This window comes from Mesocricetus auratus, unplaced genomic scaffold (assembly GCF_017639785.1).
Source record: "Mesocricetus auratus isolate SY011 unplaced genomic scaffold, BCM_Maur_2.0 Super-Scaffold_100010, whole genome shotgun sequence".
Taxonomy (NCBI): domain Eukaryota; kingdom Metazoa; phylum Chordata; class Mammalia; order Rodentia; family Cricetidae; genus Mesocricetus; species Mesocricetus auratus.
Window position 1 is genome coordinate 22,235,528 of NW_024429194.1, and position 27,126 is coordinate 22,262,653.

Here is a 27,126-nt window from a genome sequence, read left to right on the forward strand (position 1 = left end):
GGGAAAAAAAAGTACTACATAATCATTACAAATTTGGAAGAGAAAGGGTTCAAATACATAAAAAGAACTATATCAAAATATTAATATTCTAAGCCAGTAGTGGTGGTGCACACCTTTAGGTGGATCTCTGTGAGTTTGAGGCCAGCCTAGTCTAGAAGAGCTAGTTCCAGGACAGTTAGGACTACATAGAGAAACCCTGTCTCAAAAGAAAAAAAAATTAATATCTTATGTTGTGAGATGGGTGAATTATGTTTGCTTTTAAACTCTCTTAACACTAAGCTTTTCTGGTTTCCAAAATTATCACAAAAATAAGCCAGGTGTGGTGGCATACTCCTTTACATACCTTTAATCACAGCACTTGGAGGGAGGAAACAGGTAGATCTCTGTGAGTTCAAGGCCAGCTTGGTCTACACAGCTGGTTCCAAGGAAGCCAGGAATACATAGAGGAAACCCATCATCAAAAATCAAATAAATGGATGGATGGATGGATGGATGGATGGATGGATGGATGGATGGATGGATGGGAGGATGGATGGATGGATGGATGGATGGATGGATGGATGGATGGATGGGAGGATGGATGGATGGATGGATGGATGGATGGATGGATGGATGGATGGATGGGAGGATGGATGGATGGATGGATGGGAGGATGGATGGATGGATGGGAGGATGGATGGATAGATGGATGGATGGATGGATGGATGGATGGATGGATGGATGGATGGATGGATGGGAGGATGGATGGATAGATGGATGGATGGATGGATGGATGGATGGATGGATGGATGGGAGGATGGATGGATGGATGGATGGGAGGATGGATGGATGGATGGATGGATGGATGGATGGATGGATGGATGGGAGGATGGATGGATGGATGGATGGGAGGATGGATGGATAGATGGATGGATGGATGGATGGATGGATGGAGGATGGATGGATAGATGGATGGATGGATGAATGGATGGATGGATGGATGGATGGATGGATGGATGGGCCTCTGTACAAAATGTTAATACAGAAGCAATAACACTTAAATTTTTTTTCATTTAGACCTTTGTGCTTACATTACCAAATTCTGTTATTCTCGAGTCACAGCCACAGTGCTTCCTTCAGCATGAAATTCAGCATTTACCAGGAATCCCTCCAATCAGGACAGGCATGAGAAAGTCTGAACTACTTCATGCCACGTTCCAATGAGAAAGAAAAGCAACCTTAGAGAAGGGTGTGGCTTGAAATCTTACCGTGAAACTGTTGTTGACATTTTTGGTGCTGGATTCTGCCACGCTGGCATCAGTCAGGTCTACCTCATCAAATATGATTGACTGGGGAGAGATACAAACAGACGGTCTCAGGCAAGCCAGGGCAGGTATATTCCAAGCACTGGCTGTGCTACCCACCATTCTCCCTACCCACCTACCTCTTAAAAGCCTCGGTTCCTTAAAAACTCAACATCTGATCAATTCACCATATGAAATTCATGCAACCACCTGCCTGCCTGCCTCTTCCAAAGAGCATGGATCACAGGTGGCTTGTGACCTTCAATACACAGAGTTCATCAATGGGTACATTACAACAGCAATGCTGACATTTCTTTCTACACTTGTTCCTTGTAGCAAATAATACCAATAATACAAGTGCCTTCTTTTTAAATGTGAGACAGCCAGTCAGGGTACAGAGTCAGAGGATGTCTCTGGTTTAGTTCCAACTAAAATAAAAACTGTAGGAAAGAGACAGGCTCTAACAGAAGGAACCCAGCCATAAGAAAATCAAATAGAGCATAGAACTAGTCCTAGAGTGGCCCAGCCAGATCTAGGGATGTCTTGTGTTCCTCTCCTCTCCCCACTAAGATCCAAGCCATAGCCCCTTCCTCTTGTTTACCTTACTGTTCCTCTGTTCTGAGATGTCTCTATCTGGAACCCCTGGAGAAAAGACCAGCAACTAACAAAACCTTCCCAGCCCCATCAACAGGACAGAAATAACCATGGCTGTGGTCAGAACCCTTTCTAAACATGTTGCCTTATTCATTTCTAATTTCAGCAAACTAACTCTCTAGGGATGCTTTGTAAAATGAATTCAAATTTTTTTAAATGTCCAAGTCTCAGAACTGCCACCAAAACTGAGACAAAAGCACAGGTGTTAGGACTGCCAGTCTGCAGTTTGAAGTCTGACAGCACATGCACTGGACCCGAGCAGCAACATCCCAGCTGCTCCTCTGACAATGCCTGTCTGCAGAGTCCAGCTTTGAGTCTTAACACAACCAGGAACGTACCACCCCGGACCACCTGCTGAGAAGCTTAGAGATAAAGACCTGCGAATTTCTGTTCACGCAATAAAATGCCCAATGACCAGAGCAGTTCTTAGGCCATAATAAGAGATCCATGAGCCTGTCATTTGGAAAGGAAACTAACTGTAATATAGTTATTTCTGTGATGACTCTTCCATTTTTAGAGAAAGGAAAAAATGAACAAAAATAATTTTTGCAAGACATAAAGCATGCCTAGTGACAAATAAACCCTGACACCTAGTATTATAAGCCAGAGAAGATGGAACTGTACTTCAGTGGTAGACTCTGTCTAGCTCATCCAAGGCCCTGGGTTCAATTCCAGAAAGACCAAAACAAACAAACAAACAAATAAAACAAAAAGCCCAGCTGGCAATAACTGATTTGTAAGTATTCATCCTGTGCTTGAGTGATCAGTCATGGTGGCTCCTGAGTTTCTTCCTCTCACAGTGCCTTACCTTTGCAGTTTTAGCATAGTACAGTGTCCGTCCTCGAAGCTTAAAGTACCTCCTTTTGGATCGCTGGAACGAGTTGTTCTGTTTGGTCAGCATGCCCTCTTTGAGGATGGTCTGAAAGCATAGAAGCACACTATGAGCTTGCATTTCTGAGGTGCCCATCGCCCTGAAGCACCCTGTCATGACTGAGGAGCAAAGGGGGCTATATGCAGCCTACCAGAAGACCAGTTCTCACTCTCTCACAGGCTTTACCTCTGTGCAGGCTAAGCACTGTGCTGCAAGGCGGGGGCAAGGGGCAGACCATTTCTCTAAGGGACCACAAAGTACCTGTGTTAGAGACCCAAGGTGTGTCCTAGCTATGCCCAGCAGATTAGCAAAAGGGAAACTGAGGTTCAAAGGACTCCAGGAAGTAGCAGCTGGGGACAACTGGGAGACAGAACCAGCACATTCTCCAGCTTCAGCATTTGGTATTTTTCAGCTATTCTTGGCCCTGCCTTCGTGTTCTCTGGCCTCCTGCCATTTCTCAGGATCCTGTTGCCAAAACTGTCCATGTCCATTGCTCTGGGTTTCAGTGTGGCTCCAGGCCTGTGTTCTGATTAGCCTTCTGCATGATTCTGAGGTCAATATAAGCATCTGACACTCATCCCCCCCCCGTGATACTGATAAGCCCATTATACTACAGGAAATATTCCTTTCTCCCCAGAGAACTTCCCCTGCTCAGCTATCCTCCTTCATTTGCCCCATGTACTTGGCTCCTAGTAGACACTGAGCTCTACACACCACTTGGAATTCAAATGCTCAAGAGATGGCCAGATGCCCTGAACCACTCAGTCACTAATACAGTCAACACTAATAAGCAGGCAGGGTACAACTCAGTACAGAATGTTTGTCTAGGATGCTCAAGGTCCTGGGTACCATCCCCAGCACTGCAAAGAAAAGTAGTATCCAGGAGAACAAGAACCTAACTCTACATTCAGCACTTTCTTTATACTACAGCAAACAGCACAGCAGCCCCATGCAGGTTTGCTCTTTAAACAATTTTTAAAACAGTGTATGTGCCAGGCGGTAGTGACACCGTACACCTTTAATTCCAGCACTCAGGAAGCAAAGGCAGGTGGATCTCTGTGAGTTCGAGGCCAGCCTGGTCTACAAACCTACACAGAGAAACCCTGTCTCAAAGAAAACAAACAAACAAACAAAAAACAGTGTATGTATGACGCACCTAGACATTTGAGGATACTTAAAACTTTTACCCACAGGCTCACTAGAATAGACTCTACTCTGGTAACTACCTGATACTACATCAACTGCCCCCTTAGACCAAACCAGAAGAAAAACTGCTGATGAGTAGTTTCCTCAAGCTGTAGCGTCTACTACCTTCACCCCTTCTGCAGTCACTCACCCCATCTCCCAGAAAGTTAAACAGTACCAAGAGAAAAAACATAATGGCACAATCCAAAAAGAAGCACATCTAGCTAGTCACTCACATGCAGGCCCTGTACAATAACAGAGGACTACCAATAGGACCTAAGATCAGGACACAAAGCAATATGCAGTACGGAAAAGCTGTAACCAACTTTGATGCTGAGCACCCTTTACAGATCCAAGTTCACATGGATGGCACTCTTGTTAGATGCATCTGTATGCAACAATACCAGTCCATGAATGCTTGGAGCACAAAGACAGAACCTTTCCTGTAGACCTTAAAGGGCTCATTTGTAGCGATACCTCCTTGCCACAATTCAGCTTCCTTACCTTTGAAGAGGAAGAAATTGCTTCCATTTCTTTCCTAAGTACAAATTTTAAAATAAAAATAAGGCAGCAAAACCAATATGCTGAACCCAAAAAGTTTCAAATTATCTTTAAAGAACAGATATGAGTATTTTTTCTGAATAAGCTGCTAGTATCTCATACAAAAGAGGAAAAGCAAAATTAAAGCACAATCCTCGCCACCACCCATATACACAGACAAACACACAGTCACACAAATATCTTTCAGAAAGTAGACCACAGCCTGCAAACTTGGGCTGCCCAAAGAGACCTGCTGTTCTATTTATAGGACAAGCATGCTCAGAAGGAGACCCTGGTGGGGTGCAGCGGAAAAGGATAAAGATAAAAAACCAGTATTTCTTTGAAGCTTTCTCAGTAACTACATTTTGTCTCCTGATTCGTGCTCCTGAGTACTACAGATATGCTACAGGATATTTTTAAACTCTCAGTTCAAAACAGTTAACTTTTAAAAGTGGTCAAGAAAACTGCACCCTGAAATTATGTGCTGAGTTTTGCAATGGAAGGCTACAAGGGACACTGAAGGAAATGCTGCTGGTCTAGGAGACCCTGCCACTAGAGTCAGTGAGAGTCAGGACTGCCACAGAGACAGTCCTGACAAATGTGAGGATACATTCTCTTTTCTGCCTCTCTTCTTCAAACACAAACACAGAGCAGGCAATAGCTCAGATAGCAGCTCAGGCCACAGAGCAGAGTTATACAATGGGGTATAAGGACATAGGGCACAGTAGTGTAAGTAATATACCTCTGCAGATGGGTCTGAGGAGGTCAGAGTACATGGGGCTGAGATGCCCACAGTTGCTCCTTAATGTATACACAGAGCCCAACAGGAGTAGGAAAATGGATAGCTCAGACCACTGCCTGACCATTGTCACATAAGTCACATAGTCCCAAATCATGGAGTAGAGACTCTGAAACAGGTTTAAAAATATGAGACAGGGCACTAGAGAGATGGCTCAGAACTTACGAACAGTGCTGGTCTTGCATCCATATCAGGCAGCTCACAACTACCTGGAAGATCTGATGCCTCCACAGACTCCTCACTCACATGTACATATCCTCACACATATATACATAATTAAAATAAAAATTAAATATGGATCAGGCAAGGGAAAAATGGGAGAGAAGAGGGTATCTGGAGAGAATGTTCAGTCAGTAAAGTGCTTACAGCACAATACAAGGACCCAAGTTCAATCCACAGAGCCCATGAAGATAAAATTGTATTTTTTTGTAATCACATTTTTATGTGATTACAAAATCACAAATCTTGCAATCACATTTGTAATCAAAACATTGAAGGTAATCAGGGCTCACTGACCAGCCAAATTTGCCTAATCTGTGGACAACCCCGCCTACCCCGTCCTAATGAGACCCTGTATCAAAAACCAAGGTAGTATGCCTGAAGCACAATATCCAAGGCTGTCTCCTGGTTCCCACATACACAACCACACACATACCCGCAGGCAAACATGCACATCCACAACATCCCAATTTAGGTCAAGTGGGTACAGGTTACTCCCTCCTCTGCTCCAATGCCATAAGCAAAGTCATGTGCTTCAGAGCTATGTGCACTCTGCTTTCCCTGTTCTCATCCTAGCCTCACCATCAGGACACTAAGGAGATGTACAACTAGGGACACACAATGCTCTACACTGAGTGTCTCACAGCAAGACATGTAGACAAAAGCACACCTGGGCACCCACCATCCTGGAAAATTCTCAACTCCACAGAGCCAGGACCCACATCTGGCACTGTCAATGTAATAAAGGGAACACTACATAGGTTTTTTTTCCCCCCTAAAGACCTCTAAATTACTACTTGGAGAAAGTGTCAACAGCTTTTTTTTCTTACTAAAGAGAACCAATTTCAATTGCCAATGCCCTGATTTCTTTCCAACAGTACCAATATCAAAAGTGACCATATTCTCAAACCCCCTGAACCATAGAAGTCTACACTAAGAGCAGGGGAGATACCTCATTCTTGTCTTCACTAATGTGAGGAAGGACTGAACCAGAAAAGAACCAAAAGAGGTAACATCCAAATCCTCTAGAGCAGTTCTGCAGCCTGTTCTTCATCTGGAGTTCACAGCACAGCCAAGCAGATTCTCTCCTGGCCCTTTTAACAAGATCTCAGTGGCACCCTGATGTCACAAGGGACATCACCACAATGCTCACTACCACATCCACGGTCCTGGTCAAAGACACAGAGCTGGTATAGGAAGATGACTCGGTTGCCTCTGGCATAAGGGAACACAAGTAGCTTCAACACTCCCTCATTTCTGACTTGAACAGAGACATGATGCTCAGTGCTACAGCAGTCACACCGAGACTCTGAAATAAATAAGCAACCAGATGCATTTCTGCCAAATAAAGCTCACTTTCTACTCTATAGTACTGAATGCTGGTGTCCCAACAGTTCAAGCTACAACACATGAAATAGACTTCATCTCAAGCAATTCTCTTCACTGACCTATGCCATGTCACTCACTCTTACTCATGCATTTCCTGTGTCTAGCATCAATGGCATCAAAGCTAAAATAAGTCAGTGAGATAATTCAGCAGATGAAGGTCCTTGCTGCCAAGCCTGAAAACCTGAGTTCAATCTCTAGGACTAACATGGTAGAAGAAGAGAACTGACTCCCACAAGTTGCCCTCTGACCACCACATGCATGCTGTGGCACATCCCCCACGTCTACCCCCCCACACACACACACACACTCATGCATACAAATAAATGTTAACAGTCTTAATTTTTTTGTTTTTTGTTTTTGTTTTCTTTGGTTTGTTTTCTTGTTTGTTTTTGTTTTGTTTGTTTTGGTTTGGTTTTTTGGTTTTTTTGAGACTGGGTTTCTCTGTGGCTTTGGAGGCTGTCCTGGAACTAGCTCTTGTAGACCAGGCTGGTCTTGAACTGACAAAGATCCACCTGCCTCTGCCTCCCAAGTGCTGGGATCAAAGGCGTGCACCACCAATGCCCGGCTAAAAGAAATAGCCCCATTTCTAAGTGGTTACCAAGCACTGCTGATTCTGTTCCTCTCCCCGAGTCCAGTTAGAGCATAAATTTTCATCAATCTCAATCAACCCCTCTCCCTTCTCACTCTCTTTTTTCCTTCTTTTTGTCTTGTTTTTTGAGATATGAATCTATATAACTCAAACTGGCCTAAAATCACTATGCAACTGAGGTTGTTGCCTTGAACTCCCAATCTTGCTGCCTCCATTGCCCAAATACTAGGATTCTAGACAAGCACCCATGTCCAGCTTAAATTACTGTCTCTATGCCTCAGTTTCTCTCAAAGTGTGACATAAGAGACAGGGATATAATTCAGTGATAAAAGCAATTGCTTAGCAGAGGAGAGGCCCCAGGGTTCCAGTTCCAATGCTATGCACAAGAAAAACAGGCCACCTGAACTGGCCTCACAGGCACCTGTTAAAATGTAGGACTTTCCCAACCTGCCTGGGAACAAACAGTTCTGATGAGGACCCACTTACATAAATTTAACAATCAGACTTCTTCTGGGCTCTCCCCATCTCTCATGCTGCCATATTCTCTCACCCAGTGACTCTCAACTCCAGACACCACCAGAACTACCTGGCAGGCAGGCTTGAGAAACACTAGCCTCTGGCCTCATCCCTCCCCATTCCACCCCTTCTGAGAAATCAGATCAAGTAAGCAGGAACCTAAGGAGGCAGTGTTTAAAGCTCCCCTGGAGGTCCCAATAACCATTATATCTGAGAAGCCACACCCCGTCACAGACCTACCCAGGCTTCAAAGGATGTCTAATATGGGTTGCAGCTTTTCTCTATCCTTCTATCTCCCCCAGCCCAGCTACCCCAACCCTATTCTCTTAAAGAGACTCTCCCTTGACTACGAATCTTCAGTTCCACTTTCCACCAACTGAAAAACTATTACACTTCACACCAGAGGTAAATGCCACTGTCTCTGAAAGAAGCTTTTCCAGGACACCCACCCTCATAGACAGAATAGCTGCTGTCTGCTCTACAAGTATACTGACCTGCATCCTAATGCTCTCTCCCTCACCACACCAACTCCTGATGATTCCATCCATCTTTGTCACCCCAGTGCCTTAGGAACTGTTTCACCAAACCATAAAGAACTAACATCTATCTATAAAAAGTTTCTAAACATCAAGAACAGTCTAGGAAAGCCAGGCATGATGGTACACTTTCCAATTGCATTAGGTAGGCTATGGCAGAAGATCGTATGTTCAAGACCATCCTGGGCTACATAATCCTGGGTTGTGTAACAAACAGCAAACAAAAAAGAATCCAATAGGAAGACAGGAAAAAATATGAACAAACACTTCACAGAAAGAGAAATACAAATGGCTCTTAAACACAAGAGAAAAAGTAAAGTTTAACTAAAATACCACCTTCACCATCAGAATACTGTGGGGTAGACTGTGGGAACAAGACTGCACATAGCAACATCCAGCAAGAATACACTCGCTTCCCTTCCAAACAGCAAGGAGCCGAGGCGCAAACAGCTTCATAATTAATATAGCTTCCTGTGTGCTGATTTGGGACTGATGCGGCTCTGGAACCAGGCTGGCGGGAAGGCTTCTCATTACATAATGGTGATCAGGAGCGGGATGATGAATTTCCACGTAGAATGACAAAAGCTTTAAAGGAATTTTAGAAACAGAAGAACAGAGAGAAGCACAGATTTTTGGTAGCAGCATCTTCTCAGGTGTGCTATGTTTTGCTAGCGACAATCGGACACTCATGCAATTTGCTTAAGGTAGTCTTTCTGACTCAGCATAAGCAAAAAAAAAAAAAAAAAGCAAGGTTCTTTTAAGAGACTCTGCTAATGATTGAAAGGTGTGTACGTACGTACATACAGCTGGAAGTGGCAGTGATCACATCTCCAAGCCGGCAGCTTTTGCTGGATCTCAGCATAGACTGAGACAGTGAGCTGGAATCACGCTTATGCCCGCCATCTTGGAAAAACGGCGGTTTAAACAGCCGTGGCCAGAAAAACATAAAGATTTACAGTAAAGTCAGACATGGATAAAGAAAAGCCTCTAAAAGTTTACAGTGTGTTTAAAAATATAGGATTAAGAGAAAAAAAGAAACGGCATAGTGGTAAATAAATAGAGAAGCCAGCTGTAGTGGCATACACCGGTAAGATTTGCTACAGAGGCAGAGGCAGGCGGATTTCCAGAGAAACCCTATCTCAGAAAAAATAAATAAAAGTAAAAGAAATAAAATAATAATAATAGATAAATAAGCCATGTAAAGATGGAAAATACACAGAAAGTCTGGATACTGTATGCTATTGTGTTTTTCAGTTTTCTGATTGCTCAGGAAGGAACAACTGCTAAAGTACACTTGATTATAAATGCTGCTGAATTAATTCAACTTATGTCTTTTAAAAATGCCTTGATTTCAAAATTTAAGTATAAGGATATGTTACTTTGGAAAAGAGTTTTTATTTATGTTTCTACAAAAATTGGAAAGCTGTGGATTCCTTCCAGGCTTCTGTGGTTTGATGAACCAAGACCCCCGGAAGCAGTGGCCCAAGTGATTCAACATCTAAAACAGCTAAGATGACGGAGCTTTACAGACCACGAAAATAAGGACTTATACAGGTTTCTTAGTTTTGTCATGATCCCCATGATATGAACAGCGCCCCCTTCCAGCACAAAGCAGTTTGGAATGAGCGACGTCCTAATTCCCATCTTGTTTATAAATCTTTATTTTCATTTAAATGGGATTGTTTATAATAGGTTAATGATCACAAGCAATCTCTTTTTAAAGGAAAAAGGGGATTATGGTATGGAAATGAGTACTTTATATTGGTATGGTTTTTCATTTATTGATACAAATTCAAGGTCAATTTTGTGATGTTTATATTTCTCCTCTTAAGTATTGTGCTTATACTGATCTTTTAAAACATAATGCATAATTAAATACAGATTATAGATAGTTACTTATAGTAGTCAGAATTTATAGTTAAGTAAGTTAGGTTTTCTAGATATAGAGATGTATTTGAGACAGATAGATAGACAGTCTTCAAACCTTCCAAAGACATTCAGAAAATGGCATCTAAAATGGTTTAGGGTTTTTCTTGACAATGAGAAATGTCTGCTCCTGGCAACACCTATTACGTCTGAGAGGAAGATGGGCATCGAAGAGACTCGTTATGGAGTTTGCTTTCAACATGGCAAGATTAGCCATTTGGGCAAGAAACTGCTCTTGCCTAGACTGCTTGACTATTGTTGTATAATCTGGACATGAAGGACCCACAGGAAAGTGACTGCTGAACTCAAATAGTCCTTCAGGGTTCCTGCTTCATGGAAGAGTCTACAAGACTTTCTTCAGGACACAGAAAAATGACTGACAGACTGCTAATGCAGATGGACAGTTTGATATTTCCTGCTTTGCTGAGAAATCTTCCAGACACACTGTGGCCTATGGGCTGAAGATGGATGCCCCAACATTACAGAGGAACTTCAGGTGACAGTCCAGGCAGCAAGATGTCTCTGTCAATCCTAGTGTTTATGTATTATCCTTCTGTGGTCTTTGATGGAGTTGAAGACAGATAGTTATAATTATAGTTTTCCTTAGTTATGATAAAAGATAAGCTACATATAGAACTTTAAACTCACAAGGATGGAATGGATGATACTTTCTGTAAATCTTGCTGAATGTTGATAGACATAGCTGTTCTGTTATATATAATTTGACTATGTTAAAGTTAAGACCTTTCTTTTTGTTTAGACAGAAAAGAGGAGATGATGGGAGAAGTCCTGTGTATATGTCAATAAAGCACTGTTGGCCAATAGGGAACCAAGATAGGTGGGACTAGGAGTTGAGGAGGACTCTGGGTAGAAGAAACACAGAAAGTCAAGATGTAACCGCCATGGGGTAGGAAGCCCGGAAATTTTTCCTGTAAGAGAAATACTTAGATTAACAATTATGGGGTAAATACTTAAGTCAGAGCTAGCCAGTAAGAAACAAGCAAGGCCAACAGCTTCATAATTAATATAGCCTGCTGTGTGTTTATTTGGGACTGATGCGGCTCTGGAACCAGGCTGGCGGGAAGGCTTCTCTTTACACCCTGAGTAACAGAAGAGGAAGGTGGCACTCTGCTACCCCTGCCATGGGCTACAGGCAGAAACTAAAAATGCCTGGAAGATCTGGTCCACAAGAGGCAAGGTCTGGATCAACTATGCTACACTGAGAACTGTGTCATACAACTGCACAACAGCACCAGAATGAAGACGCTGTCTAACAAGCTGCAATAAAGTCCTCGGGGCAGTAAGTAGAAAGGTGAGCAGCTCCTCTGCAGCAGAAAGACATGAGGGGGGAGGAGGGGTGACCAGAAACAGCAACTTTAGATTCTCAAGAAGAAATAAACAAAAATATAAAAGAATACAGGTGATTAAGGGTAGAAACTGGGACAATGCCAGATTTCTAGTTACAAAGGATTCTTAAGGGGTCCCTCCAGCAGCAATACTGGAGAGAACTGACTTTGATTTCTTGCTCAACTCGCCAAGTCCACGTGTGTTCACATATCATCAATTTAGCCTACACAGAGGCCCTCTCAATGCAGCCACAGCAAGCATTTCCACTCAACAGAAAAGACAAACAGCATAGTACCTGTGAAGTGCCCACAAGAAGCCAGAAAGCCCTTCATGTTAGCCTTGCCATCCTGTGAAGTTGCTAAGTAAGAAATTGAGGTCCAAGCAAAACACCCACATCTAGAGAGAAAGAACAGCTGTGGCATTCAAACCTAACTCTGTCCTATCCGTGCTTCCATTACAAAGGTGTGGAGGTGGGATAGGAGTATGTTTTGAGTAGAGTTGCTTTCATTACTTTTGCTTTCAGAGGTTGGGGGAAGGGGGTGCCCATCTTCCTACTACTGTTCCTGGAAGAGAATGTATATGCACAGAGATACAGTCCAACTACACCACACATCAAGTGACAAACCCAGGCCACCAGCAGTTGGAGGGACATCCTAAGACATGTGGTACTGTGGGTCAGCCACAGTGGAAAGGATTCATTTGGAGTTTACAGAGTATGAAATCTGTCCTCTATGAAGCTGTGGAATGAAGCTGCTGAGTTTCAGCAAATATTTACTGAACACTTAACATGGCAGGCAAGCACTGCTGGGAACACCATGATAGAAGGAGTGGGTCTTCTGACCTGTAAGGAAGCTCCACTGGGGCAAAGGGATACTTCACAAAGCATGAAGTACCACAGAACCGGCTTTAAACACTCAGAAAAGGTATGGATTAAAGATAAACCAAAACATGCTGTGGTGTGGTGAATTAGCTCTTTCAGCTTCTGTATCTGTTTGGAATCTTTCATAAATTCAAGTGCCAGAGAAATAGGGCGTTTTAGAAAATCAGAGGTCAAGAAGTCTGAAGCATGCACACTATAGGTTACCGGTCCTCCATCATTCCTCTAAAAGCACAGCACAGAGACCTCTTAAGAAACTGCTTTTCAGGGTTCCATGGAGTGCCACTGCCATGTTCAAACACTGGAACTGGAGCCCCTGCTCTCTCTCTTCTTTGCAGCCACCTTTCTGCATGGAGAAGTTGCCTCTCAACTAGTTGCCATACCCAGGGTCCAGCCAATGCTCACACTTTCAGGTAACATCCTTTCGGCCTTTTTTTCAAGTGTGTGCATGCACAGGAGAAAGGAATGATACAATTCAACAATTACTTAAGAACCTACTTCCAAAACAACAATACCTGACCAGATCTCCTTCCTGTTTTATTTCTCCACATCCTACTTGAGTTCATTCAGATACTGATGGACACTGATATAGCAATGTATCTAAGAGAAACTGACAGTATTCATACATCAAATGGTTTGACTGTCCAGATAAAATAGATCCTATTTATATGAAGACCTTTAAAAACTTCTTAGATAAGTTCCATTTCCAACACAAAAATTTAAAGTTTAAACAAAGAGAAACGGAGCAAAGCTATTCCATACAATGTGCACATTATTACATATTTGAGAATTTAAAACTATGTTTCTACAAGCCATGCCTTTTTGTAGGCTTGGTTCCTTCATTTTGTATTCTTGCTGAGGCCATTTTAGGTTTAACTAGAATCTGATTTCCTTGATGGAGAATCTTGTGGAAAAGTATAGAGCTCTACTCTAGAAACCCAAGGCCAAGATGCCCCAGCTAACTAACATTAGCCTCTGCTAAACTGCTGCTTGTACAAACCTCCCTCTCCAGTTAACCACTTAGCTTCTATTACACTGCTTGCTTGTGCAAAACCTCCCCCTGCAGCTGCTGAGCAAGATACAACGACGTGGTTTTGCCTTTAAAAAACCCCTTACTCAGTCGGGTGGTGGTGGCGAACACCTTTAATCCCAACACTTGGAAGGCAGAGGCAGGTGGATCTCTGAGTGTGAGGCCAGCCTGGTCTGCAGAGCAAGTTCCAGGACAGCAACCTTGTCTCGAAAAGCCAAAAAAAAAAAAAAAAAAAAAAAAAACCTCACTCAGCTGGGCTGTGGTGACAGACTCTTTAATCCCACCCAGCACTTGGGAGGCAAAGGCAGGTGGATCTCTGAATTCAAGGTCAGCCTAATCTAAAGAGTAAGATCCAGGACAGCCAGAGCTACATAGAAAAACCCTGTCTTGGGAGGAGGGAATACTTAGCACTTACTGTAGAGTGAAATGGCCAAGGAAAAAATACCCTGCCCCAGAGCCGGGCATTGGTGGCGCACGCCTTTAATCCCAGCACTCGGGAGGCAGAGGCAGGCGGATCTCTGTGAGTTCGAGGCCAGCCTGGTCTACAGAGTGAGTTCCAGGACAGCCTCCAAAGCCACAGAGAAACCTTGTCTGGAAAAAAAAAAAAAATACCCTGCCCCTGACTTGACCTCAGGACCAGGACTTGAAATCCCACCAATCCCTGAGGACAGAATCACACCAATCCCTCAGCTTGCCCCAGAATCAGACCATAAAAAGCCACCAATCCCAAACTACTCTAAAAAGCTCCACCCCCCTCCCTGCCCCCAAGAAACCCTAAATAAGCTCTGTACCCTGTTTGGTTTACTACTGCTTCACACCCTGGATTCTTCCTTCCCAATAAATCTCTAGAGTAAGGCTTGTTGTGCAGTGTGACATTTTTGTGGCAGTGGGGTCCAACAGTAACAACTTTCAGTGGAGCTGGTGCAGAATAGTGTGGAACCGAACCATAACACTTTTGCTGGGGAAGCCTTCCCCTAGTGGAACAGAGTTGTTACACTCCAGGGGAACTAAGCAGAACTATAATCACTTAGACTTTCCATGGGGAAACTTTCCCCTAGCAAAGAAGAGCTATAACACTTCTCTGGAACAAAGTGGAACAAAGCTGTAACAAATTCACTGGGAAAACTCTCCCCTGCCAGAGCAGAGTTGTTACATTTGCATTGGTGAACCTTTCCCTAATGCAGAGTTATAAGCTGCTACACTTACAATGAGTTTCTGATATTCCTCCACTCTAGTCTGCCAGGATACCTTTCTATCCAAGCTGTAATGCTTACACTAACTCTAAAAACTTGGGTCCTGAATACTGAGTGTAACCCTAGCTAGTTGGAATAAAGACTGCTAATTGGCTATAAACTGTGTCTTTGAGTGGTCATCTCTCCGGGACTTCTCTTAATATTTTGGAGGCCCCAGTGAGATTTCCAGAGACAAGACATACACACACACACACACACACACACACACACACACACACACACACACACACCCCAGCTAACACTTAGGGGCAGCAGTAACCCCAGGAGCAGAAGAGTACACTGGTCAGAGAGAATCATAGGGAGCAATGCGAAATGTCCCAAGGCCCTAGAAAAATCCTGACTGTCGAGTGCTCCAGAGACACTGAGCTAACACCCCCAAAGAAGGGGGGGGAACAGTAAAGTCATCTGGTCTGAACACCTCCAGAAGTAAGTTTGGTCTGTAGGAGGCACCCATCTGATTAGAACACAAGAGGGTAAGTCAAAAGTGACATTAGAACCTATGTCCAGGATCTGTGGGAGACATCAGTTGACTTCCCTGATCTGTTCAGGTATATGACTATTGTTTTTACTATGTATCTCTTAGTACCACCGCGTCTGTGTGTCTGCCAGTTCTATCATTTGGAAAAACAGATCTAAAATGGAAGCATGAGTGAACCCAAGAGTGGAGCCGCTGTGGCACCCTGCTCATCCTCTTCCTGCTGGCAGCCAGCTGCTGCTGTTGCTATGGCTACACTGGCGTTCTGAGCAACCCATCAGCTTTCCTGTAACAAATGGCTTTCTCTGGTATGAGATACCCCACACTCCATACCCCCACAACCCCAGTTTAAGACCTGTGGTCTCTTGTTGGGGACCAGAATCTTTTTGGCTTGGCCAAGTCACTCAAAGAAACCCAAAATCTCCCCCTGCCAGAAGAAATTGACCTTTGGCTTGTTTAGTCCCTTGACTCTGCTCAAGGTCCTGAGATCCTGATCCTGTTCCCTGTATGGAGATGGGGAAGGGCCCAGCCTCTCTTATGAGGGGGTGGGGAGGCTGCCTTCTAAACAGAGCACATTTAGAAAAGAGGAAATAGTTTCCTGAGCAGAATGCGCTCTCTCTCTCTCTCTCTCTCTCTCTCTCTCTCTCTCTCTCTCTCTCTCTCTCTCTCTCTCTCTCTCTCTCTCTCTCTCTCTCTCTCTCTCTCTCTCTCTCTCTCTCCTCCCCCCTGCTTGCTCTAAGCAGCTGGTTTCACTGGGGAAGGAGGAAGCAGTTGCCTTAGGCAGGCAGGAGAGAGGGAGTGGAAGTTCAACTGTTTCTCTGTTGTTTGTGATGTCTCCTTATCTATCAGTGACTTGTATAATTGCAAGACCCAAAACCCTCCATTTCTTCAGAGAAGGCACAGTCTTTATAAGCCTGCTTTAAGGTAAAAGGCTGTTGTATGCTTTTTTGCCAAATATTGGGAAGATCAAAGGCAGCAGACATTAAACCTACCAACTTATCCAAGGTAAGTCAGGTTACTCAAGGATCTGATGAATCACCTGCTGGGTTTTTCTCTGCGAGACTAATAGGGTATTTATTCCCATAGACCCAGATGCCACCAAAACCCAACAAGTCACTAATATGGCCTTTGTCATGCAGTTGGCTCCAAACATAGAAAAAAGCTCCAGAAATAAGAGAGGTTAGTGGGTTGCAGAGATGGCTTAGCAGTTAAGAGCACTGGCTACTCTTACAGAGGACATGATTCAATTCCCAGCATTCACATGGCAGCTCACAACTATCTGTACTCCAGCTCCAAGTGTTTTGCCATACACGCAGGTAAAACACCAAAGCACATAAAATAGAAATAAATAAAATAAATAATTTTAAAAAATAAAAGCGGTCTGAAGAAATGAATAGATTTCAACTTTTGGAAATTGCTCAGAAAGGTTACAACAGCCAAGATTCAGCTGGAGACAGACAGGGAAAGAAACTGCCATGTGGTGATCACTGCCCTTAGGGAAACAGATCAGGAAAAAGGGTTCAAAATCTCACCAACATTGTTTGATGAAACCCTGAGTGCAGATTTGTTGGAATTCAAACAAAAAATTTATAAAGCACCCTTCTTCAGTATTTAGTTTAGATAACCTCCTCACAGTTTCAAACACTGAGGACGAATGTAGCCAGGTGACAGAAGCCCTTTTAGAAACCCTCCAAGCCTCGTGGTACAGAATATGAGCCAAGAAGGCTCAGCTGTGAAGTCCCTCAGATCACCTACTTAGGCTACAACCTAGAGGAAGATAAGTGGACAATTAACCATTACTGTATTTCGGCATCCAGCAAATCCCTGCTCCGACACTGAAAAAAAAAGTATGAGGTTTTTTTGGGGACAGTTGGATACTGCAGGCTATGGATAATGGGATTTGCTGAAATAGCCAAGCCCCTACATGACAGCACCAGAGGTATACAGCTTTTGGAATGAAGTGACATTGAGCAAAGAACCTTCAAACCCTTGAAAAAAGACCCTGGTGCCTGTCCTGGCCCTGGCCCTCCCAGACATTACTAACCCATTCCACTTGTATGTGGATGAGGCCTGAGGCATACAAACCCTGGGACCCTGAAAAAGACCAGTGGCATATCTTTCCAAGAGACTTGACCCTGTCAAGCTGGATGGCTGCATATAGGGACCCTAGCTACCACCATCCTGCTGGTAAAGGGAGCTGACAAATGAACTTTAGGGCACTAACTGTTCCTGACAGTCCCACATTCTATTGAGGCCCTTTGAGGGGGCACCCAAAAGATGTTTGTCTAACACCCTGGTGACCCAATACCAAGCCCTGCTTCTCAATCAATTCAGCATTTAGTTCTACAAGACATCAACCCTGCTAGTTTCCTGCTGGATGATGACCCTGAAGAACCCCTGACTGACTACCTTAAAGTGACTGATCTGATCTAGTTCATCAGGACTGATCTGACTGATAATTCATTAGTGACAGCAGGGAAGATATTGTTTACAGATGGGAACAATTTCATTCAAGACAGGATCAGGTATAAATCTTTAAGCAGGGGAACCTCAGCTCAATGAGCTGAGGTTTTAGCTTTCACTAAAGCATTCCACTGGAGGAAAGACCAGACTATCACCATATACACTGATAGACAATATGCTTTTGCCATGGCTCATGTCCATGGGACTCCACACAAGGAAACCCAAGCAGGAAAAGAAATCAAAAACAGAGAAGAAATCTTAGCCCTATTGTTAGCTATCTGGCTACCTAAGAGGGTGGCTGTTGTTCACTGAAAGAACACCAAAAAGCAGATTCCCCAGAAGCCAGAGGTAACTGAGTAGCCAACTTGGCCACCCAGGAAGTGGCCCTAGAGCCAGTGAAGCCTCTCCAAGTCTTGGTAGCCCTGCCAAAGCCCAGTTTATGAGATTGGCTGGAATATACTCCACGTAAGATTGACTGAACAAAGCAAGTACTGGCCACAGTATAAACAAGGATGGTGGACGCTGCTGAATGGCAGACCATTCTTCTCTCAAGTCTGGGAAGACAACTGGCTATGGATCTCCACCAAGCCATCCACGAAAACTGAACTCTCAGAGGCAAGTATTATGCTACAAATTTGGAAAGCCTGATTAAAACACCACTTTTAGAAGTGCTACCTGTGCTCAGGTAAATCCAAAAGGGGAAGGAAGACCCCAGAAATTGATCCAGGCTCAAGGAAAGGGGCCTGAGAAAATTAAGTGTTAGACTGAAATCAGGCTTACTGTTTTTGGCTATAAATATTTGCTGGTGTTTGTAGACACCTTCTCAGGATGGGAGGAGGCCTACCCCACCAGAACACAAATAGTTACTAAAAAACTTCTTCAGGAAATAATCCCTAAATTTGGACTGTTCCTAGCTTCAGGGTCGAACAATGGCCCAGCCTTCATGACCAAAATGTCTCAAAATCTGACAAAGGAGGCTGGAGAGATGGTTCAGAGGTTAAGAGCACTGGCTGCTCTTCCAGAGGTCCTGAGTTCAATTGCCAGCAACCACAGGGTGGCTTACAACCATCTGTAATGAGATCTGGTGTCCTCTTCTGGCCTGCAGGCATACATGCAGGCAGAACACTATATATAAAATAAATATTTCAAAAATATATTTCTAAAAAATTGACAAAGGTGCTAGACAGATATGCCTTTAATTCCAGTGGTCAGGAGGCAGAAGCAGACTGATCTCTGTGAGTCCAGCCTGGTATACAGAGCTAGTTCTAGGGCAGCCAAGGTTACACAAAGAAATCCTGTCTCAAAAAAAAAAAAAATCTGACAAAGGTATTAAATATCAATTGGAAATTACACTGTATATATAGACCACAGAGCTCAGGCCAGATAGAAAGGATGACTAGAACTCTTAAGGAAACTGATCACAATGATCCTGGAAAGTAGCAAAAAGAAAAAAAAAAAAAAAAAAGAAAGAAAGAAAGAAAGAAAGAAAGAAAGAAAGAAAGAAAGAAAGAAAGAAAGAAAAAATTGTCAACCACTTCCCCTTTGCTCAGGACCTGATGTACTCCTTTTGAAATTATGTTTGGGAGACCATCTCCCATCCCTCCTAAACTGCAAGAAATTCCCCAGGCAGAAATATCTAAATCATTCCCTCTTCAAGTCCTTGAAGGCTTTGCAGGAAGCTCACTAGGCCATTAACCAAACTGTGGAAGGAATCCTTCCATCTCCTACCTCTGAACCCAACATCAGTTTCAGTCAGGAGAATTGGTTTGGATATGGAGGATCCCTGCCCAGACCTTGGAACCTGTCTGGAAGGGACCCTACCCAGTTACCCTCACCACCCCAACTGAAGTCAAACTAGTTGACGACATCCCTTGGGAGAAAAAAAAGAGCCATAAGGACAGATAGATGAACTATCACTTGGACGTCAAGCCCCTTAAAGACTGACCAAAGTTTACTAACCCATGTTATACAACCCCCACCAGTCCCAAACCAAGGATGAGAAACTCTTTTTTTTTTTTTTTTTTTTGGTTTTTCGAGACAGGGTTTCTCTGTGGCTTTGGAGGCTGCCCTAGAACTAACTCTTGTAGACCAGGCTGGCCTCGAACTCACAGAGATCCGCCTGCCTCTGCCCCCCCCCGAGTGCTGGGATTAAAGGCGTGCGCCACCAACGCCCGGCGAGAAACTCTATCTTTTTTTGTTTTGTTTTGTTTTTGTTTTACGAGACAGGGTTTCTCTGTATTGTGAGAAATTCTATCTTTTAAGTGAACCTCTCTCTGCTCTCTTATGTCCCTTCCAGAGGTGGAACAATATAGGCCTAAGGGAGGGCTGGGGTCAGTAAATAAGGTTTTGGGGGGGAGACTGGCTAGAAATGGACTCTTGGGGACTACAGTTTTATGTGTGCCTTGCCAATGGTGAGTCGTCCAGCCAAGAACAAGGCACCTTGTCATTTCCTCAAATCAGCTTGCTTGTATTAACAGTTTGACTGAATGTGCCTTTTCTGACTCACTGGAAAGTCACACTCACTCAATGTATACTGGTCTATGTTATCTCCCAGATATATGCACATAATGGAAAAGAACTCATACTGGCCTTGACTCAAAATGTTAACAAAGATGAAAAAGGCCCCAATTCTAGTCCCGATTCTAGTAGGGGCAAGAACAGTCAGTGCAGCTGTCATAGGCATTTCAGCCTTGATTGGTGGAAACCAAAGCTTTTGAGAACTCAGTACCCAGATAGACGTAGGCCTAGGTCATTTAGAAAATTCTCTTTCTAGACAAGAGGGCTATGTTGACTCCCTCGTAGAGGTAGTCCTACAGAACTAAAGGAGGCTATACCTCCCTTACATGAAACAGAGAGGACTTTGAATGACCTTAGATTTGCTGTTTCTATGCCAACCAATCAGGGGTAATTAGGGAAAACTTTGCTATGGTCAAACAAAACCTCATGGAAAGGGGTTAAAAAAAAAAGATCATACAATTGGTGTCAGTCTCTGTTTACCTGGTCTTCATGGCTGACTACCTTACTATCAGCATTAGCTAGACCATTGATTCCTATACTGATCAGGCTAACAGGGACCCCGCATCTTCAACTGCACAGCCAACTACATCAAACAGAATAAACTCAGTTAAGTTGGTCCTTATGACCAACTATGCCCCCCCCCTCCAGAACAGGACAAGTCAATAATTTGGTTCACACCCACAGAACTACTAGAGAATGTAACAAGGCAAAACAGTGCTGAGGTTCTGCCATCTTGTATTCTTGCTAAGGCCACTTTAGATTTAACTAGAATCTGATCTAGTTGCTGGAGAACCCCAAGGAAAATTATCCACCTCTATTCTAGGAACCTAAGATAAAGATGCCCCAGCTAACTTATCTTAATTTCTGTTAAACTGTCTGCTTATGCAAACCCTCTCCTTCAGCTAACTTCTTATCTTAGCTTCGTTAAAACTGCTTGCTTGTACAAACCTCCCCCTGCAAATGCTGAGTGAGATACCAAGATTTTAAAAGTCCCTTACTCTAAAGACAGAGCACTATACTGGGGTCCTGAATACCGAAGTATACTCCTACCCAGCTGGGATAAAGGCTTTCAGTTGACTATAAAATGTGTCTGAGTGGTCATCTCTGGTAGGTTAAACTTGGATTCAGTCTGCCTTAATCTACCAGGTCTGGCTGTGCTTTAGAAAATTCCAGAGAGCCTTCTTTCCTTTCTGCTGGGAACCGGCTGCTTGCTGTCGAAATGGGCAAGTTCATGAAACCCGGGAAAGTGGTGCTGGTCCTGGCTGGACGCTACTCCGGACGCAAAGCCGTCATCGTGAAGAACATTGACGACAGCACCTCAGACCGCCCTTACAGCCATGCCCTGGTGGCTGGAATTGACCGCTATCCCCGAAAAGTGACTGCTGCCATGGGCAAGAAGAAAATCGCCAAGCGATCAAAGATCAAGTCTTTTGTGAAAGTTTATAACTACAATCACCTCATGCCCACAAGGTACTCTGTGGACATCCCCTTGAACAAAACTGTTGTCAATAAGGATGTCTTTAGAGACCCAGCCCTGAAACGCAAGGCCAGGCGGGAAGCCAAGGTCAAGTTTGAGGAACGATATAAGACAGGGAAGAACAAATGGTTTTTCCAGAAGCTTCGCTTTTAGGTATATTTTTGTTTCCATCATTAAATGTTTAAAAAACAAAACAAAAAAAAAAGAAAAGAAAATTCCAGAGAAAAGGATGAGGATAGGCATCCCTCCATCTCCCTCTATAGCCACACCCAGAAGGACTCTCACTACCAGGCTCCACTCATCATCCAGACCTTCACTGAAGGACAGAATCCTTGTCCTCTAGTGTAAAGTATTATAAGTTCCTATGAAAAAACAGTTTATGTGAACTAAATATACTCCAAATTCTCTTCTTCTTCTCCCTCCCCCCACCACACAGTGGAAGCCCTAATATAATTTTCCCTCTGAATGCTGTTTTTCACATAGCTAAAATACATTCTGTAAACATGAGTTTGTCTTGCTGTTTCCCAAGAGCACAAAGTAGTGTGGCCCATCCAAGTCTTCCTCAATCACTTGCACAGTGGGCTGTACTAGGCCATACCTGCTCTGACTTGTTCAGTCGGTCACTCTGTCACTCTCTAGCTTGTGACTGGGACTAGGATACCCTAGCATACACACAACCTTCATATGGTTGTGAAGGTAAAATCAGCACATGCACAGAGAGAGAGAGAGAGAGAGAGAGAGAGAGAGAGAGAGAGAGAGAGAGAGAGAGAGAGAGAGAGAGAGAGAGAGAGAGAGAGAGAGAGAAGCATGCACAGGCCAGCACTTAGTACCAGTCAGCTTTATCATTCACCCACTGATGACTGTGAAAGGTCTGATGAACTGCTTTTTTAAGACTTATTGGGGGGAAGAGGTGAGGAAGGGAGGAGAGGGAACTGGGATTGACATGTAAAAGAAGTTTGTTTCTAATTTAAACTTTTAAAAAGGGGGGGAGAAAGGTTTATTTTAGGGGCTGGAAAGATGGCTCAGTGGTTAAGAACACTAGCTGGTCTTCCAGAGATCCTGAGTTCAATTCCCAGTAACCACATAATGGTTCACAACCATCTGTAATGAGATCTAGTGCCCTCTTCTGGCTCTCAGGGATACATGCAGACAGAATACTGTAACTATAATAAATACATCTTTTTAAAAGAGATTTATTTTCATTTTGATTTTATGTATGTTGGTGTCTGTACATGGGTTTGTACACAAGAGCAGTGCCTGCAGATGACAGAAGGGTCAGACCTGAGCTAGAGTTACAGGCAGTTGTGAGGTAACTAATGTGAGTCCTGGGTACAATATGTACTCAACCCCAGCCATCTCTACAATCCTTGACATGTTTTTGTTATTGTTTGTTTGTTTGTTTGTTTAAGAAAGGGTCTCACTATGTAGACCAGGCTTACCTTGAACTCACAGAGACCTGCCTGCCTCTGTTTCCCAAGTGCTGGAACTAAAGGTGTGTACCACCACACCTAACTTGGCAGGGTATTTTAATGGGAGGCTGTTTGAAACCTTGGTTTGATCTGGTTTTGATGCTGGAGACAGAGCCCACAACTTCACAGGTGCTGAGCATGTGCACACTTAAAATGGCCTTGAAATCCTGGGTTCTACCTGTCCACTCAAAAGTATGAAAGGAAACCAACAGCACTCCCAGATTCCCTTTGCTCAAAAGATTTTCATAAAGATCTCAAATGCACACATGACCGAAGGCAAAGGGGAAAGGTGTGCATCCCTAGGTCTAATGACATCAATGCTATTCTAAACCTTAAAAAGAGATGTGCAAAGACCTGAGTCAAGTGTCTGTGCTGAGAAGGGTTCAGAAGTGATGGGCGTAGACTTACTCTTAAATGTTTTGACTACTGCAGAAGTTTAACCATTAATCCTAGCACTTAGAACAAAGCAGGAGGATCAGTGGTTCAAGGCCATCCTGAGCTACATGATGAATTCCAGACCAGCCTGAGCTATATAGATCCATACCCTGTCTCAACATTACCACCACCACCAAACAAACAAACCCTCTACTGAGAGCCTGATGCTGTGTTACTTGGGAGGTGATAGAGGCAAAGAATCATTAGGAGTTGAAAACCCAGCTGAGCCCTGTATCGAAACAAAGCGAGCAAACAAAAAAACTCCAAAAGTATCAAGACAACAAATTCTTCCTAGAAGGTATTTTCACTGGGACATCTGCACTTCAAACTGCAGACACAGAGCTGTGATAACGGAATACCCATGGACTTTATGTCACACCAGATAAGAATAATAACTCCAAACAGACTAAATATAAGAGCTAAAACAATAAAGCTTCAGAAGTCCATAGGACTGTATCGTCTTGACTTTGGGTTTATCATCTTGACCTTGGGTTTGGCAACAGCTGCTTAAAATATAACACCAAAAGAACAAGCACCCCCCAAAAAAAAGACTTCTCTAAAATTAAAAACTTCTGTATCTGCAAATGATAGTATAGGCTTGGAACTCTAGCACTTGGTGGGCTGAAGCAGAAGGATAGAGAGCTTGAGGCCAGACAAGCCTTAGTAAAACCTAAAAAAAAAAAAAGAGAAGGAGGGAGAGAGGGACCCTCTTCAATATTTGCATAAATACAAAGTACTATTCACCAGGCAAACAGAGCAGAGTTCAAACTGGAAGCAAGAGATACAAGCCTCAGCTCTGAGCTCAAATCTCCTATTGTCTTTTAGATGTTGGCTGGTTACCTCCTGACAACCTGTCCACAGGGAGAATGGGTTCAAGTTTGTGTAACAATAGACCTAGGCCACAAACCCATCCTGAGGGCTAGTGGAACTTGCCTGGGACTAGTGGAATATGTCTAAAGACTGGTAAGACATGCCTTTACAGAATGTCTGAGAGCTTGTGTACAATGCATTCTAGGACCATCTCTAGGGCTAAAGGAAGTGTTTGCTAGTCAGCCCTATATACATGATATTAGATGTCTTCTGCCAGTACACACACACACCCCACACTCCACACACACCACACACCCCACACACCCCACACCCCACACACACCCCACACCCCACACACCCCACACTCCACACACACCACACACCCCACACCCCACACACACCCCACACACCCCACACACCCCTGTTTTGGAAAGCTATTTAAGAGGATGCTTGAATAAACCGCAGTCTCCAGTATTAACTGAGAGCCCTCCTGAAATGACAAGATGTCTCTGTCTCATCTGGGTAGCTAAGATTTCTCTGATCCACATTCCCCCACTCAGGGTCGGACCAGGGGCTGTTCAACAGGTTCTGAACACAGCCCTAAAGACATCAGTCCAGAATAGATGGCTCTTGCAGCCTAGGATTGACACTGGTCGGACCCCAGCAGAGAGGAGACATGACCAGGGATGCAGTGGTCAGATAATCCAGCCTGCAAACAGTAAGAACTGTCCTAAATAATACAAGGTGATACAACAGGAGACCAAAGAGGACCTGTTAGGGAGAAGACTACTGGACTCTTTCAGGAGGCAAACTCAATTCTACATTTAATCCAGTGAATAAAGGGTAAGCAAAGGCCCACAAGCCTGAAGTGTCAAGACCACTAGGCACTCCTGTCCTAGGCACAGAAGGGAGATGTAGAGTGTCACACCAGCACACCATCTCCACTATCGGATGCACCTGTGCCCCATCTGCCATACAACTAGAACTCTGAGGCTCTATCTTCAAGATGAAGACAGATGGCAATATAAGAGGCAGGCCTGCAAAAACTACAGCTGGGATGAAGTGCCTGACTCGGAAAAAGAAATAACGAAAGAATCAAAATCAACAATTGCCAACCTAGTCTACATAGCTAGTTCCAGATGGTCTGGGTATATAATAGAGACCCTGTATTAAAGACAGAGACAGAGAGAGACAGAGAGAGAGACAGGGAGAGAGAAAGCAAGCAATCATCTGTTAGGTCAACAACATGTTACAGTGGGTAAAAGTGCTCATCCCTGGAACTTATGGTAGAAGGGGAATACTAACTACCAAAAGTCATCTTCTAGCTTCTATGTACAGGTAAATACACATAAAATATTAAGCAAAAATACTGTATTAAAAATAGCTAGGTATAGTGACACACATCTTTGATCTTAGTGCTCAGAAGACAGGCAGGCATATTGCTGTGAATTCAAGATCAGCCTGATCTATGCAGTGAGCTCCAGGCTAACCAGAGCTACACAGTAAAATCCTATCTCAAAATAAAAAAAAAAAAAAATTAAAACAAAATCATGATTGGCCAAATGCTGTGTCACATGCCTATGCTCCCAACATTTAGGAGACTAAGGCAGAAGGACCTCAATTTGAGGCCAGCCTGGACTGCTTACACAGTGAGGCTCTGCTGAAAGGGGCAACATCATAAATGGAGGCAGCAGGTGGAAACACACACCTTTAATCCCAGCACTGCACCATTGCAGTTTCTCAGGTATGTCTACTCTTCCACTGATTACTTGGTTTTGTTAATAACAATCTTCAGTCCTAGAATCTTCATTTAGTTCTTGTCAATAATTTCTGATTGTCTGCCAAAATTCCAATCAAACAACCACCAAACAAACAACTACCAACCAAACAACCAACTACCAACCAACTAACCAACCAACCAACCAACGAAACCAACTGAACCAGTCAACCAGCCAAACAAGCAAGCAAAACATCATATAGGATGTAGCTGGACTACATCTAGAGGAAATCCCCATCAATTCCTTTAGGCACTAGAAAAGATGACATGAAATTCAAGAAGCAACATACTGAATCCAAAGAAAATAGAACATTGTTTAAAGAAGGCAAAGCTAATAAAGAATATGTACAAGTGCTATGGCAGGAGGGACTAAGGAAATTAGCTAAAAGCAGTTATAGGCATAGGGGAAAGGAGGCTGGAGAGTTATGTTGGAAGCCAAATTAAGAGGTAAGAAGTCGCCGGACGTTGGTGGTGCACGCCTTTGATCCCAGCACTCGGGAGGCAGAGGCAGGTGAATCTCTGTGAGTTCGAGGCCAGCCTGGTCTACAGAGTGAGTTCCAGGACAGCCTCCAAAACAATACAGAGAAACTCCATCTCGAAAAACCAAAAAAGAGGTAAGAAGTCTGTTAACCGGATCCAGATAGACAACATGGCTCTGGTTGGTTGCTTGAGAGGATGCTGCCACTCTC

At 43.6% G+C, this 27,126-nt stretch overlaps 2 protein-coding genes across 3 annotated transcripts in view; one reads left to right on the forward strand and one right to left on the reverse strand.

Moving 5' to 3' along the window:
• The window catches only part of Dgkd (diacylglycerol kinase delta), a 93,117-nt gene that overhangs the window by 57,518 nt on the left and 8,473 nt on the right, over window positions 1-27,126 (reverse strand). For both annotated transcript variants that reach the window (XM_040753076.1, XM_040753075.1), the window contains exons 2-3: window positions 2,746-2,856; window positions 1,248-1,328 (exon numbers count right to left, since the gene is read on the reverse strand). In XM_040753076.1, the coding sequence (XP_040609010.1) occupies window positions 1,248-1,328; window positions 2,746-2,856 (192 nt within the window). The remainder of the gene's footprint in view (window positions 1-1,247; window positions 1,329-2,745; window positions 2,857-27,126) is intronic.
• LOC121142757 (60S ribosomal protein L27-like) lies at window positions 21,632-22,140 on the forward strand. Its single transcript, XM_040753079.1, has one exon. It carries the CDS (start codon window positions 21,689-21,691, stop codon window positions 22,097-22,099), a length of 411 nt encoding a protein of 136 aa, XP_040609013.1. The 5' UTR covers window positions 21,632-21,688; the 3' UTR covers window positions 22,100-22,140.

Coding starts and splice junctions, on each gene's coding strand:
- LOC121142757 (XM_040753079.1), top strand. CDS start 21,689: ATGGGCAAGTTCATGAAACCCGGGAAAGTGGTGCTGGTCCTGGCTGGA.